We start from the raw sequence: 14,273 nt of genomic DNA, 5'->3' as shown, positions 1-14,273 counted from the left end.
TCCATAGTACTGCCCACCTTTTTTCCGAGGCCTCATTCACACCCAGGTGAGCGGGCTCTGCACACCTTGGACTGTAAAAGTGCGCTCACCTTTTATTTAGACCGCACCGCAGCCCACAGGAAGTCCACCCAACTCTTAGTCTCCTTTGACAAGAGTAGACTTGGAATTGTGGTGGGCAAGCAGACCCTGTCTACCTGGTTAGCGGACTGTATTGCTTTTTGCTACCAACAAACAGGCCTTCTGCTAGAGGGACATGTGAAAACACATTCAGTCAGGGCCATGGCAACGTCAGTAGCACACTTCCATTCAGACATCTGCAGGGCTGCAACTTGGAGCTCTTCACACCTTCGCAGCTCATTACTGTCTGGACAAGGCTGGTAGGCAAGACAGCGTCTTTTGGCAGTCTGTCCTACGTAATTTGTTTCCAGTGTAGGAACCCAACTCTTCCTACCTAGGGCCCACAGTAAATTTCAGGCTGCCCTTCGTTACCAATAGCACCCCTGTTGTGCCTGTTGCACATTTTTGGTTGCTGGTTGGCCCGTTTATGTTGTGTAGTTTGCTATTCACCCATCTGTGAGGACTACCGTTCTGCTTGTCCTGGGAGAAAGAGTTGCTTACCTGTAACAGGTGTTCTCCCAGGACAGCAGGATGTTAGTCCTCATGAAACCCGCCCGCCACCCCACAGAGTTGGGTTCGCCTACGGTTTGTATTATTTTTCGCTCGTACTTTTTGCTTAAAACAAGACTGAAGGGGGACCCCATGTGGCCACAGGGTCACATGGGGTCCCCATGTGTGCCAGTCAAAGTTCTAGAAACTTTGACAAAAGTGTTCCATGACAGGGCTCCATCTGATGTCACCCATCTGTGAGGACTAACATCCTGCTGTCCTGGGAGAACCATTATTATCCACAATATTGCTCTTTCCAGTAAAGTTTTGGTACCAAGAATTCTAGTAATGTTGGTGAGAACTGCTGAAAAGGGGCAGCAATCTGCAGGATCCTGTGAGTACCTTATAAGAACATAAGAAATTGCCATGCTGGGTCAGACCAAGGGTCCATCAAGCCCAGCATCCTGTTTCCAACAGAGGCCAAAACCAGGCCACAAGAACCTGGCAATTACCCAAACACTAAGAAGATCCCATGCTACTGATGCAATTAATAGCAGTGGCTATTCCCTAAGTAAACTTTATTCCCTATACGTACCCGGATCAATCCAGACTCCTGGGTTTGGCCCCCTCTCTAGCAGATGGAGATGCAAGTTTACCAAACAAACTTCACATGTACACAAAAGTGAGATCACTGAATTATATAGCTCTGTATAGCAGTCAGTGTCACAACCTGCACATGCCAAGATTTTTTTCATATTATGAAAGTAGAAATCTGAATCATTTTAAGATTTTCTATACCGCCTCCCCACACCAAAAACAGGAGTGCTGAAGCATTGGGGGAAAAAAAAGTCAGAAAGCAGAATTGCTTACCTGTAACAGGTGATGGTTGATAGCAAAGTACCCATTCTAAATTTATATTTTTTCCCTGAGTATCAAATTATAGGAACTGTATCAAATTATAGGAACAGTTTGTGAAAGATGACCTCTGTAGGTCATTTGAAACACTAGAAAATATATAAGTGCATGTGAACATTTATGGCAATTCCATAAAGTATAATGTGTTAGAAATAAATAATGTACTCTTTTCAGCTCTGAAAGGTTTTTTCAGTTGCCCATATTTAACTTTTTCTAATCCTATAATTTGTAGCACAGCTTCCTTGGTTATTCAGTGCCATCTTTGATACCTACTTTTTTTCTGTCTGCAATTATCCATTTTCTGCTTAAAGACAAATTATCTTTGATTTAAAAAACTATGAGCTGCACATTACGCTAGTCTATCTAAAGCATAAGTGCTGTAACTAATTGTACTTTTGTGATACAAGTGAACCTCAATATTAGATTACAGGTAAATCTTGAGAGAGGGGATGGGAAGTATGGAGGAGGAAGGGGTTGACCTATAGCCATACCCCTAGGCTCAGAGTTTAGAACGTAGACCTGAAGTACTCATTTCTGCTAATTTTAGCAAAATGGAATCAGCCTTGCATGTGAATAACATGTTTCCAAACCCCCCCCCCTCATTTTTTTCCAGACAAGTTAGAAAGTGTCTTAGCTGTGTGATAATCTCCAAACTGCTTAAGAAGAAATGTTGTTCTGTTCTCCAAGAGAGTGACATGCAGGTATGGGCATAAGAGAACTTGTTTCTTTGCTTCATTTTGTATGTGCTGGTAGTAATAGTGATATGAATGAGCCTTCCCTTACAATGCTGCTGTATCTGAAATCCAAATGGCTTTTATCTGCCATCATTTACTGTTAATATTTGATTTTGGTGCATTCTTTGTTATTAGTACAGTTGGACTGAATTAGTTTGTGGGTGGAGTTTTTTGGTAATGTATACTTTCTCACAGGACAAGCAGGATGGTAGTCCTCACATATGGGTGACGTCAGTGGACGGAGCCCTGTCACGGAAAACTTTTCTGTCAAAGTTTCTATAAAGCTTTGACTAACACTGGCACACTGAGTGCAATGAGCATGCCTGTGACCACAGGTGTCTCCCCTCAGTCTTCTTTTTTCCGCTCTGCAGTTAGCATTATGGTCAGGAGCTCTGAGAGAAATTCTCGCTTTTCCTCACAGAAACACTTAAAATTATTTGTGAAGTAATATATTTCCCTACATGGGTCTCCCTTCGCGTACATTTAATTGACGCTCGGTGAGTACTATGCCCTGTTTTTCAGTCGGTTCCTGTCACCTCACTAACTGTTTCCCCGGCCTACCAACGGAATTGCGGCCTTTCCTCTCCCTATGTTTTCATCCTCAGTTAGCCCCACAGAGCCTGCGAGTGTCCTCCTGCGATGCCCCCCCCCCCCACTTGGTTATTAGGGCTAGTGGGATAGGGACATACAAAGTTACAGTTGCCGCCAGGGCCGCTGTCTCATCCATGCCTCCATCGATTCCCTCTGTACATTTGTGCGGTTGATGCCGCCATCCATGCCGTCCTGCCTCCATCACTGCCCCTCCCCCCTTGGTCCATCGATTCTTTCCGTGCCATTGATGTTCACATCGATGGCACTGATTTCTCCTTGAATTCCATAACCCCAATATTTAAAAAGGGCTCCAGGGGCGATCTGGGAAACTATTGACCGGTTAGCCTGACTTCAGTGCCAGGAAAAATAGTGGAAAGTGTTCTAAACATCAAAATCACAGAACATATAGAAAGACGTGGTTTAATGGAACAAGGTCAGCATGGCTTTACCCAAGGCAAGTCTTGCCTCGCATATCTGCTTCATTTTTTTTGAAGGAGTTAATAAACATGTGGATAAAGGTGAACCAGTAGATGTAGTATACTTGGATTTTCAGAAGGCGTTTGACAAAGTTCCTCATGAGAGGCTTCTAGGAAAAGTAAAATGTCATGGGAGAGGTGGCAATGTCCTTTCGTGGATTGCAAACTGGCTAAAAGACTGGAAACAGAGAGTTGGATTAAATGGACAATTTTCTCAGGGGAAGGGAGTGGGCAGTGGAGTGCCTCAGGGATCTGTATTGGGACCTTACTTTTCAATATATTTATAAATGATCTGGAAAGAAATACGACAAGTGAGATAATCAAATTTGCAGATACAAAATTGTTCAGAGTAGTTAAATCACAAGCAGATTGTGATAAATTGCAGGAAGACCTTGTGAGACTGGAAAATTGGGCATCAAAATGGCAGATGAAATTGAATGTGGATAAGTGCAAGGTGATGCATATAGGTTAGGTTCCATATTAGGTGCTACAACCCAAGAAAGAGATCTAGGCATCATAGTGGATAACACATTGAAATCGTTGGTTCAGTGTGCTGCGGCAGTCAAAAAAGCAAACAGAATGTTGGGAATTATTAGAAAGGGAATGGTGAATAAAACGGAAAATGTCATAATGCCTCTGTATCGCACCTTGAATACTGTGTACAATTCTGGTCGCTGCATCTCAAAAAAGATAATTGCGATGGAGAAGGTACAGAGAAGGGCTACCAAAATAAGGGGAATGGAACAGCTCCCCTATGAGGAAAGACTAAAGAGGTTAGGACTTTTCAGCTTGGAGAAGAGACGACTGAGGGGGGGATATAAGAACATAAGAAAATGCCATACTGGGTCAGACCAAGGGTCCATCAAGCCCAGCATCCTGTTTCCAACAGTGGCCAATCCAGGCCATAAGAACCTGGCAAGTACCCAAAAACTAAGTCTATTCCATGTAACCATTGCTAATGGCAGTGGCTATTCTCTAAGTGAACTTAATAGCAGGTAATGGACTTCTCCTCCAAGAACTTATCCAATCCTTTTTTAAACACAGCTATACTAACTGCACGAACCACATTCTCTGGCAACAAATTCCAGAGTTTAATTGTGCGTTGAGTAAAAAAGAACTTTCTCAGATTAGTTTTAAATGTGCCACATGCTAACTTCATGGAGTGCCCCCTAGTCTATTATCCGAAAGAGTAAATAACCGATTCACATCTACCCGTTCTAGACCTCTCATGATTTTAAACACCTCTATCGATGTGAATCTGTTATTTACTCTTTCGGATAGTAGAAAGACTAGGGGGCACTCCATGAAGTTAGCATGGGGCACATTTAAAACTAATCGGAGAAAGTTCTTTTTTACTCAACGCACAATTAAACTCTGGAATTTGTTGCCAGAGGATGTGGTTAGTGCAGTTAGTATAGCTGTGTTTAAAAAAAGGTTTGGATAAGTTCTTGGAGGAGAAGGCCATTACCTGCTATTAATTAAGTTGACTTAGAAAATAGCCACTGCTATTACTAGCAACAGTAATATGGAATAGACTTAGTTTTTGGGTACTTGCCAGGTTCTTATGGCCTGGATTGGCCACTGTTGGAAACAGGATGCTGGACTTGATGGACCCTTGGTTTGACCCAGTATGGCATGTTTTTATGTCCATTAATGCCTGGGTCGCTTCCATCGACGCACATGTTTCTATCTATGCTGCCATCTATTTCGCCGATGCCATCGATGTCTCTTTGATTCTTCGATGCCACATTAATACTTATGCCGATGCTGTCGGTGCCTCCGTCAATGTTGTTGTTCCTCTGCCCGGGCCATCGACGTTTCCATTGTTTTCGACGATACCCTTGAGGCTGCTTTCAATGCCACTATCGATACCGTCAATACTGACATGGCACCTAAACACAATGCCCTCTACTAAACACAGTGCTCCATGCTTAGGGTTCTTAACTAAAGCCCCGTATCATCCTACGACACTACATAGTGCCAGGAGCAGTGCAGGCATACTGACAGTCCAGTCCATCACCACTCACCATCCAAGACAGCGAGGGCATCCACCTTGGCGCTGGGGAAAGATCGGGCCGAGCACCATGGCAATCATAGTCACCGGCATGGTGACTGTCCGCCACCAATGCAATCCAGGACATCGGTGCTATCCTACTCAGTGCTGAAGAATGACCGGACCAAGCAGCGTCGCTACTGCCACCGCCACTGTTCCGCACAGTGGTGGCAGTCCTCTGCTGGAGAATGACCGGGCTGAGTTCTGAGGGATTCCGCACTGGCATCAGGGTACATTGAGCCAGTTGCGAAGCGGGCCTGAGTTCATGAGTCATGTGCTCCTCGGCGCCGAGGCGTTCCCCACCGACACCGGTGCAGGGTTCTGAGCAACCACAAAATAATGTGAAAGCCTGTCTCCTCTGTACCTGCGCTACCATAAAAGATTAGAGTTGAGTTGGACGTTTACGTCCTTCAGGCTGTCCTCTATGCCTCCTGAAATCCACGGAGCCATCTATCTTCACCGGCTCGTCCTTCTGCGATCCACGAAGGACGGTAACTTCTCTAATCCCACTTCAGCAATAATCCCATCGAGACCTAGTCGCTAAATCGGGCCACATGGTTTCGAAAGGTTCTAGGTCGTGTTACCTTCCAAGAACCGTATTAGTGTCACATATCGCTATTGCCAGCTATGTTGGACACAATACCAAGAGAACCTCTCTACCAATAATTTGGGATTGCATAGAGACATCCTCCCGTTGTCAGCAACGGGACTCCGTACTCGATAATACTGTCTTCTGGTTCCTAATTAAGGCCTGAAGTCCCAGATGCATTAGCTGATCTGCTGACACAAGATCCAGCAAACACTGCCTCAATTGCAAGTCCACCTCAAGACCTGGGGACAGCTCTCGACGTTTTCTTGCACAGCAGACAGATGTGGGTAAGACTTTTACTGCTCATGCTTCCGTGGGAGATTAGCTGATATCCAGATTACATCAGTCCCGCCAGTTGGACACCTCCTGGTCTCTCAACTTGCCAGATATCAGAGCGGCCACCCCACTTAGTACCAAGGTTCAGAGTACAGTCCCCCTGATGCTACAAAGCGCGGGAGGTGGGGAGTTTTTAATCTCACTATTTTTTCTTTCTTTCAACAGAAAGTAGATGCTCTCTGCCCATCCTGGACCTCAGAAATGTCAACTTTCTTCAGAAGGGACAGGTAAAATGGTGTGTCTCGTCACCATGCTTTCCTTACCACAGAAAGTGGGTTGCCTCTCTCCTCTAGTCTTTCTATGTGCTTCATAGTGAGTCATCAATATTACAATCCCAAGTTCTGCTGGTTGCTCAAGCTTCGGTGTTGTGACCGTCATTTCCTGACTGCTTCACTCCGCCTACCTTTCCTTTTTTGCAGCGACTCCTGCTCTTCATGGACACCTGGCTGCCGTGGCATCTGCCTGCCGCCCTCTCCGGTGTCCCCGGACCGGCTTGGGTGCTGCTTCCCGCCATGCTCTTCAGATACCTTGGGGCGCGCACACCGCGCAGCCCTCATTCTTATTTCCTCATTGGCGCGTTCCTCAGGGGCGTCCCCCTGTGATGACATCACGCTGCCCGGATATTTAAGCCTACAGTTTATTGCTAGCCGTTGAGTTAGCAAGGGTGTTCTTACGGTTGGGATTCACTCTCCATACCCAGCTACTCTGCCTTCCAACTTCCATTGGACTCTTTCTGCCAATGGGATACCTGCTCCTCGGGGGCCTCTTTGCTTCTTTCAGGTCGCTATCAGTAACCGGTACTCGCTCCTCGAGGGCCCATGTTCCCTGACCCGCTGCCTGCATCTATCTCCTCTTCTACTTTTAAGAATTTGCTACAGACACCATCAATGAGTACTACTATCATCCACTCCTCAGAGCTGTCTCCCTGGAATCAGGTACTCGCTCCTTGAGGGCCTGCTCCCGTTCCAGCGCCAGTGCCATCTCCTACGTGGAACCGTTGTGTGAGTATTTTGCCAACAAGCCTCTCTACCTCCAGGGATCTGGTACCAGTGGCGTAGCCACGGGTGGGCCTGGGTGGGCAGGTGCCCACCCAACTTAGACCCGGGCCCACCCAACTGGCACCGAAACTGCAAGGCTGTCGCGGGATCCCATCCCCGCGACAGCGAACAAGAGAACCCACGCCTCGCGCGCCATCACGGCACACATGGGGAAGCGCTGCTGCGGCCGTATGGCCAACCGGTCTTCCTGTTGAGGGGGGGGGGGGGAGCGGAAGCGCCGCGCGCAGCTTCCGCTTTCTCCCCCAAAACAGGAAGATCAGCTGCCTCTCCTGCTGCCACCCGTTCTCCTGTTATCTTCGGGCCAAACGGCCCGCCGAACTTCCTGTTTGGGGGTGGGGGAGCGGAAGCGCCGCGCACAGCTTCCGCTTTCTCCCCCAAAACAGGAAGATCAGCTGCCTCTCTTGCTGCCACCGGCCTCCTGCTATCTTCAGGCGTCGGGCCGTATGGCCCGCTGATCTTCCTGCTTGGGGGGGGGGGAGGGAGGAAGCGGACGTTGTGCGCTGCACTTCCGCTCCCCCCCCCCCCCCCGACAGGAAGTTCGGCGGGCCGTACGGCCCGACGCCCGAAGATAGCAGGAGGCCGGTGGCAGCAGGAGAGGCAGCTGATCTTCCTGCTTTGGGGGGAGGAAGCGGAAGCTGTGCACGTGCTTGAATGTGTATGTGTGGATGAGAATGGGAGTGTGTGTGGGTGTGGGTGTGTGTGGGTGAAAACTGGAGCCTGGGTGTGTATGTGGGTGAGAATGGAAGCTTGAATATGTGGGTGAATGGGAGCTCGAATATGTGTGTGTGGGTGAGAATGGGAGCCTGGGTTTGTGTGTGGGTGAGAATGGGAGCTTGAATGTGTGTATGTGTGGGTGAGAATGGAAGCTTGAATATGTGGGTGAATGGGAGCTTGAATGTGTGTATGTGTGGGTGAGAATGGGAGCCTGGGTTTGTGGGTGGGTGAGAATGGGAGCTTGAATGTGTGTATATATGGGTGAGAATGAGAGCCTGGGTTTGTGGGTGAGAATGGAAGCTTGAATATGTGGATAAGAATGGGTGCTTGAATGTGTGTATGTGTGGGTGAGAATAGGACCTTAAATGTGTATATGTATGGATGAGAATGGGAGCTTGAATATGTGTGGGTGAGACTGGGAGCATGGGTTTGTGGGTGAGAATGGGAGTCTGGGTTTATGTGTGTGGGTGAGAATGGGTGCCTGGATGTGCCTCTGTGTGTGCATAAGAATATAAGCCTGGGGAGGGGTGAGAAAGTGAGAACTTGTATGTGTGTCTGCAGAGAATGTGAGCTTGGGGGGGGGTGGGGGAGAGCATATGAGAGTGAGAGCTTGAGTGTGTGAGAGGGAGTCTGTGAGAGAAAGCGTGTATGTGTGTGTGTGGAAGGGAAGAAGACAGTAATAGAAGAAAGACACTGAAAAGGAATTAGGAAATGAGCTATAAGGGGAAAAAGAGACCAGGACCAACTGATTAGAAAAATACAAAGATCAGACAACAAAGGTAAAAATATATATCTATTTTGAGATGTTAGCAATTTAAATATAAGCAACACAACTGCTCTCTCAATTTATGGACAGGTAGGAGCCGTGTATAAAATCGTAATAATAAGAAGGCTAAAGTACCACAAATCACCGTGAATTATGTTTGTATCATTAAGTAAACCTCATACTTAGGCGTAGATGTGAATGCTATGCTGCATAATTTGGCATTATTTATCAGTAAAAAAAACAATTAGTAGACCTGCATGCCTACAGCCCACCCATGTTAACCTTGTGCCCACCCAAAAAATCAATTCTGGCTACGCCACTGTGTGGTACTCTCTCCTCGAGGGCCAGCTCTCCCTGTCTCGGGGCTTCTCCATATCTGGGACTCTGTGAGTGTGCTATTGTGCTCACTTTCTCAGTTCTCTCCACTACAGCACTGCTACCGGAAGAACCGCTGTTCCAGCACCCTGGGGAATACTAGCCCAGCTGGGCTATATCTTCTACTTACTACCGCCACCTCTGGTGGCTTCTCAAACCGTCTAAATAAAGAACTATCTGTGTTTGTGTGTCCAGAGCTAAGCCTGACCTGTGGCCCCTCACGGGACTTCCCCCCCATGGGCATGGTCAGCTGCCACAGTGTCCAAGGGTCCACCCAAACCTCACTAACTATAACATTCAGCAACTTGGGTATTTCATCAAATCACTAGCAGTGACTGCTATTTCTCTACGGAGTAAAACATCTTTCACGCTTTTCCTTGCATGGACAGCTGCCTAACAGTCAATCCAAGCAAGGAGCTCTGTCTTCTCCACGACTCACTATAAATCTATTACCTGGGATTGCTGTTTAACTACCATAAATCCCATATTGCACACTTCTGGACACCAGTCACAACGAACTTCCTGTCCAACAACCGCGCAGACATTCTGAACATCTCTGCACGCTTGCAACATAACCTTAGCCCCTCAATTCTTTCATTGCTGGGCCACGGGATTTTTTCACTATCCACTTACTCATATGTCCAGATTCGCTATGAGTAAGATTCAGTAGAATTTTTAATTATCAGTGGATCTAAGTTCAACCACTTTCATCCCTGATCCATATTACCGATCTAGAACCAAATCCTCAGCTGGTCCTGCTCATGGTCACATTTACTTGTGGATTCAAAACTCTTCAACCCTATCTTCCCAACCCAATATGCGTCTATTCCGCTCCATGCAGAGTTTCACATCAACTTCCTGGAGCTTCGAGCCATGAGTTATGCCTTTATGCCTTACATTACTGCCTCTGCAACAAAACTTTGGGCATACAGACAGACAGCATAGTGACAATGTGGTATTTCCAACACACAAGCACGCACAACCTCTTAGCTGCTCTGCTAGGAAGGTGCGCAGCTCTAGCCTTTGGCCCTTGCACACTCCATGCATCCCTGGGCCACTTATCTAGCAGACCTTCTCCGTAGATGTTTCCATCCTCTCAAATGGTCTCTGACTACATGTGTAGTGAGAAAAATCTTCTGGCGCTGAGGTCAACCGACCTTGCCCTCTGCGTCTGAATCGAACCATATGGTGGACAGATTCTACTCCCTACACATGTCTCTGAATGCATTCCCATGGACGCCTTTGCTGCAACAAAGGCATCTTATGTGTCTCTGTCGATGCCTCTCATAGCCAGCACTCTTATGTTGCACCGGGATGGGGTTCACTGTTCTGAGACCAGTATGCTTTCCCATACTTCTCAATCTATCACACCAGTAACCAATTCGCCTTCTCACAGGTCAGTCTCATATCACGGACTCACTGATGTTTTCAGATACTGGTAGCATCACAACAGCCTTCCACAAATAAATATTACCATTCACAATAGCATGATTTACCACATGGTGCATACAAAAGGGTATTACCCCCTTTTTCTTTTTTCTACACCACTCTTTTCTCTTACACCCTCGGATTCTGCGCCCCAGATATCCTCCACATGGGTACCCCTCTGTTCCAATTTGGCGTACCACTTGGGAGTGGTGATACCCAATTAATGGTTCAACCCCTTCTGAGTCAGCTTACATGGGTCAAGCACTGATTAAGCCGCCTCTATTTTCACTGGTCACGGAATGGGGCCTACATTTAGTGCTTACAAGACTCTTACGTTCCCAGTTCGAGCCTTTACATTCCTCTCACTTAATAGTCTGGCATGGGAACTTCTTTCCCTCTTCATCACTTCTGCCAACAGAGTCAGTGAGTTCCACACCTTGTTACATACTCACCCGAGTGGTCTTACGTACTCAACCTCATATCCTTCTTAAGGTAGACGCATCTCACCTTACTCAGAATATACTCTGCCCACTTTTTCCTAACACCTCTCTCACCAGGGCGAGAGGGTTTTCCACTCCTTGGACTGTAAAAGTGCACTTGAATTCTATCTAAACCGCACTACACTCCATAGGAATCACACCTAACTCTTTCCTTCTTTGGCAAAAGCCAAAGCTGCAAGTTCCAGTGGGCAAACAGACCTTTTCCTCCTGATTGGCAGTCTGTATCTCCTTTTCCTACCAACAAGCAGGCATTCCGCTACAACACTGTGTAAGCACATTCTGTTAGGGCCGTGCCAACCTCAGTAGCTCATCTTCGGTCGGTGCCGCTTGTAGACATTTGTACGGTTGCGCTCTCCATACCTTCGCAGCCCATTTTTGCTTCGGTAAGGCTGGCCGGCAAGCTTCCGTGTTTGGCCAGTCCGTTTTACTCAACTTTTCAGTTTAACTACCCAACATCCTTCCACCAACCCGTTACGGGTTTCAGGATGCCCTCCTTACCAAATTCCACCCCCGACGCTGCACCTTTTGCATGTCTTTGGGTGCATTTGGTGCACTGCTCAGGCATCCTCAGCTCGGTACTCACCCATATGTGAGGACTACCATCCTGCTTGCCTTGTGAGAAAGCAGAGTTGCTTATCTGTAACAGGTGTTCTTACAGGACAGCAGGATGTTAGTCCTCACGAAACCCACCTGCCACCCTGCGGAGTTGGGTCTACATGCGTTATATTTTTCGCTTGTGCTTTTTGCTCTGCAGGAGACTGAGGGGAGACACCTGTGGTCACAGGAATAATTGCAGGCTGAGCATGCTCCGTGCATTCAGTGTGCAAGTGTCAGTCAAAGCTTTATAGAAACTTTGACAGAAAAGTGTTCTGTGATTGGACTCCATCCTGATATGGCACCCATATGTGAGGACTAACATCCTGCTGTCCTGTGAGAACACCTGTTACAAGTAAGCAACTTTGCTTTTTACCTGTGGGTGTAGAGTTCTGAAGCAGTGTGAAATGATGAAATATCTTCATAACTATTCATGCTATGTACCATTGCAAAGCCAAATCACAGATTTTAATGGAATTCTTCACTGTTACACATGTCAAGTGTTCATTTAAAACTTTGGGGTTTTTTTTGTTCCTTAGAATAAAAGGGAATCTGATAAAACCTTTTTAACAATTGTCCTAAACTTGGGCTGAAACAAAGTAGTGGGTATTTCTGTACTTTTCAGAACCCTATACTCCATCACTGTGACTACTTGAACTTCAGAAATAGTGTGCTTTTTTTGAAGATGAGACCCGAGGGAGTAATTTTGTAACAGCCTGAATAAGAAAGTTGGCACATATACCATTTTTCAAAGCAAGCTTGTGCATGTATGTTTACTTTGAAAATTATTCCATCATAACTACCCCCACACAATTATATGTATTGTGGTATTTGTGGAAAACTTTTGGGAAAATTTACATGCACGTCTTTCTCTGCCCCCCCAGGAATGCCTCTGTTCTGTCCAAGTAAAACGTAAGCATGTGCAACACATGCACACTTTAGTTGATCTACCTATCGGTGTGGTCAATTTTATAACCAGCTAACTGCTGGTAAACTGTTTTGCCTATGGAAATGCCTTTCAAAAATTAGCCTTTCTAAGGATTTGTGGCAGTACCCTGTTCTACATGGGAGTATTTATTTCTTGCTGTGTCCTTCATTTTCTTGAGAGCCAAATAAAATCTTAACTATTTCCCATTTCCCCCTCAAATAGATGTCTTATCTCTGTAAGTGCTTAGTTCAGATGAAGCCTTCAACTCTGTTAAAAAAGATGGCGGCAGAAAGAACTGCAGACCAGCAGAATGATGCTTCTGCTCAGACCCTGCAAGAAGTTGAGCAGGAGGTACAGTCAAAGCTAGACTTAGACTAAAATGTTTTATTGTATACATGACAATTGTTACGTACTGATATTCCATATATGCTTTGCCAATTAACAATGTAGGTCAGTCAGGGTATGCATTACCTCAGAATTTAAAGTCCTTTTAATAGTTCAGTCAGGTTAAAGTATTCAACAACTGGGTTATAAATTCTACCCACATGAGGACTGAGCTTGCTTCCTACTTCTGGAAGTCGGTGATGTGTGTGCCGACCCCATGGCAACTTGCTATCACAATGTTTACATTGCACTCTATACCCTGAACATTGTGGAAGATGCGGATTTTAAGAACTTTTAATAAATAAATACTTTAAACTTTTGGTGTAGAATTCCTCCAAGAGTACAAGGAATTCTGGCTTTCAGCAACTTTTCTTTAGCAATCTAGTCTGCTGATGCTTGTGGCAACAGAGCAGTGTCCATGGCTGTTGCTACAAATGACAGCAGCTGAAAGAAGTCAGTGCTGTATTCAGCTCCTCTTGGATGCTGTAGACTGCCAAACTAAAATCCTGAAAATTAGAAGCCCTAACTCTTAGGCAGTAGATTGCTCTCATCCAACACACTCGCTTGCTGTCCTTCATTTTCTTTCCTACTACCCCAGCACTCCTCAACACACTTTCTCCCTCAGCCTGGCTCCCCCATCACACACACAGATATGTCCTCTCAATCTTAAACAGATCATTCCGCTAGCTTGTTTCTCCACCATGTCCCCTTTTCACATTTAAATTGATGCTGTTAGAATGCTGCTGTTAACAGTATTAAAGCAGCAGTATGAGAGCTGACATTTCTGTTTACTGAGGACTCATGGCAGAACCTGTTTTAGGTCAAGTGTTGAGTGCATACCTCATGGAAGTGATGAATTAGTGGTAAATGGTCTCATCACGGTGACAGTAGTACAACATATGCTTCTTTAACAGGCCACTTCTTCAGCTAGTGTTTCCCTGTGTACTTCAGGGGTAAATTGTAAATAGCATTCTTCTAGCTTCTGTCCCCATCCACTTCTGTCAGCTTTCAAAAGTTTCTATAGAAGTTCCCTTTAGGAGTGTTCATTCGGTCCCTACGTATTGGCAATCCACAATGGATGTGCCAGTATTCGTTGTATTCGTGGGGAAGCGAAACGTATCTAGATTCCCCACGGATACAACGAATTTTCGCCGAATTATTCGGCCGCCAATTTAAACAACCCCCCCCCCCCCACCCTCCTGATCCCATCCCCCCCCAAAGACTTA

At 46.1% G+C, this 14,273-nt stretch overlaps 1 protein-coding gene across 5 annotated transcripts in view; it reads left to right on the top strand.

Annotated features, from left to right (window-relative positions):
• The window catches only part of SLF2 (SMC5-SMC6 complex localization factor 2), a 226,523-nt gene that overhangs the window by 159,794 nt on the left and 52,456 nt on the right, over positions 1 to 14,273 (top strand). For all 5 annotated transcript variants that reach the window (XM_029610261.1, XM_029610260.1, XM_029610262.1 and 2 more), the window contains exons 15-16: positions 2,135 to 2,222; positions 12,886 to 13,014. In XM_029610261.1, the coding sequence (XP_029466121.1) occupies positions 2,135 to 2,222; positions 12,886 to 13,014 (217 nt within the window). The remainder of the gene's footprint in view (positions 1 to 2,134; positions 2,223 to 12,885; positions 13,015 to 14,273) is intronic.

Source organism: Rhinatrema bivittatum, chromosome 7 (assembly GCF_901001135.1).
Source record: "Rhinatrema bivittatum chromosome 7, aRhiBiv1.1, whole genome shotgun sequence".
Classification (NCBI taxonomy): domain Eukaryota; kingdom Metazoa; phylum Chordata; class Amphibia; order Gymnophiona; family Rhinatrematidae; genus Rhinatrema; species Rhinatrema bivittatum.
This window is presented reverse-complemented; position numbering and strand designations above follow the sequence as displayed.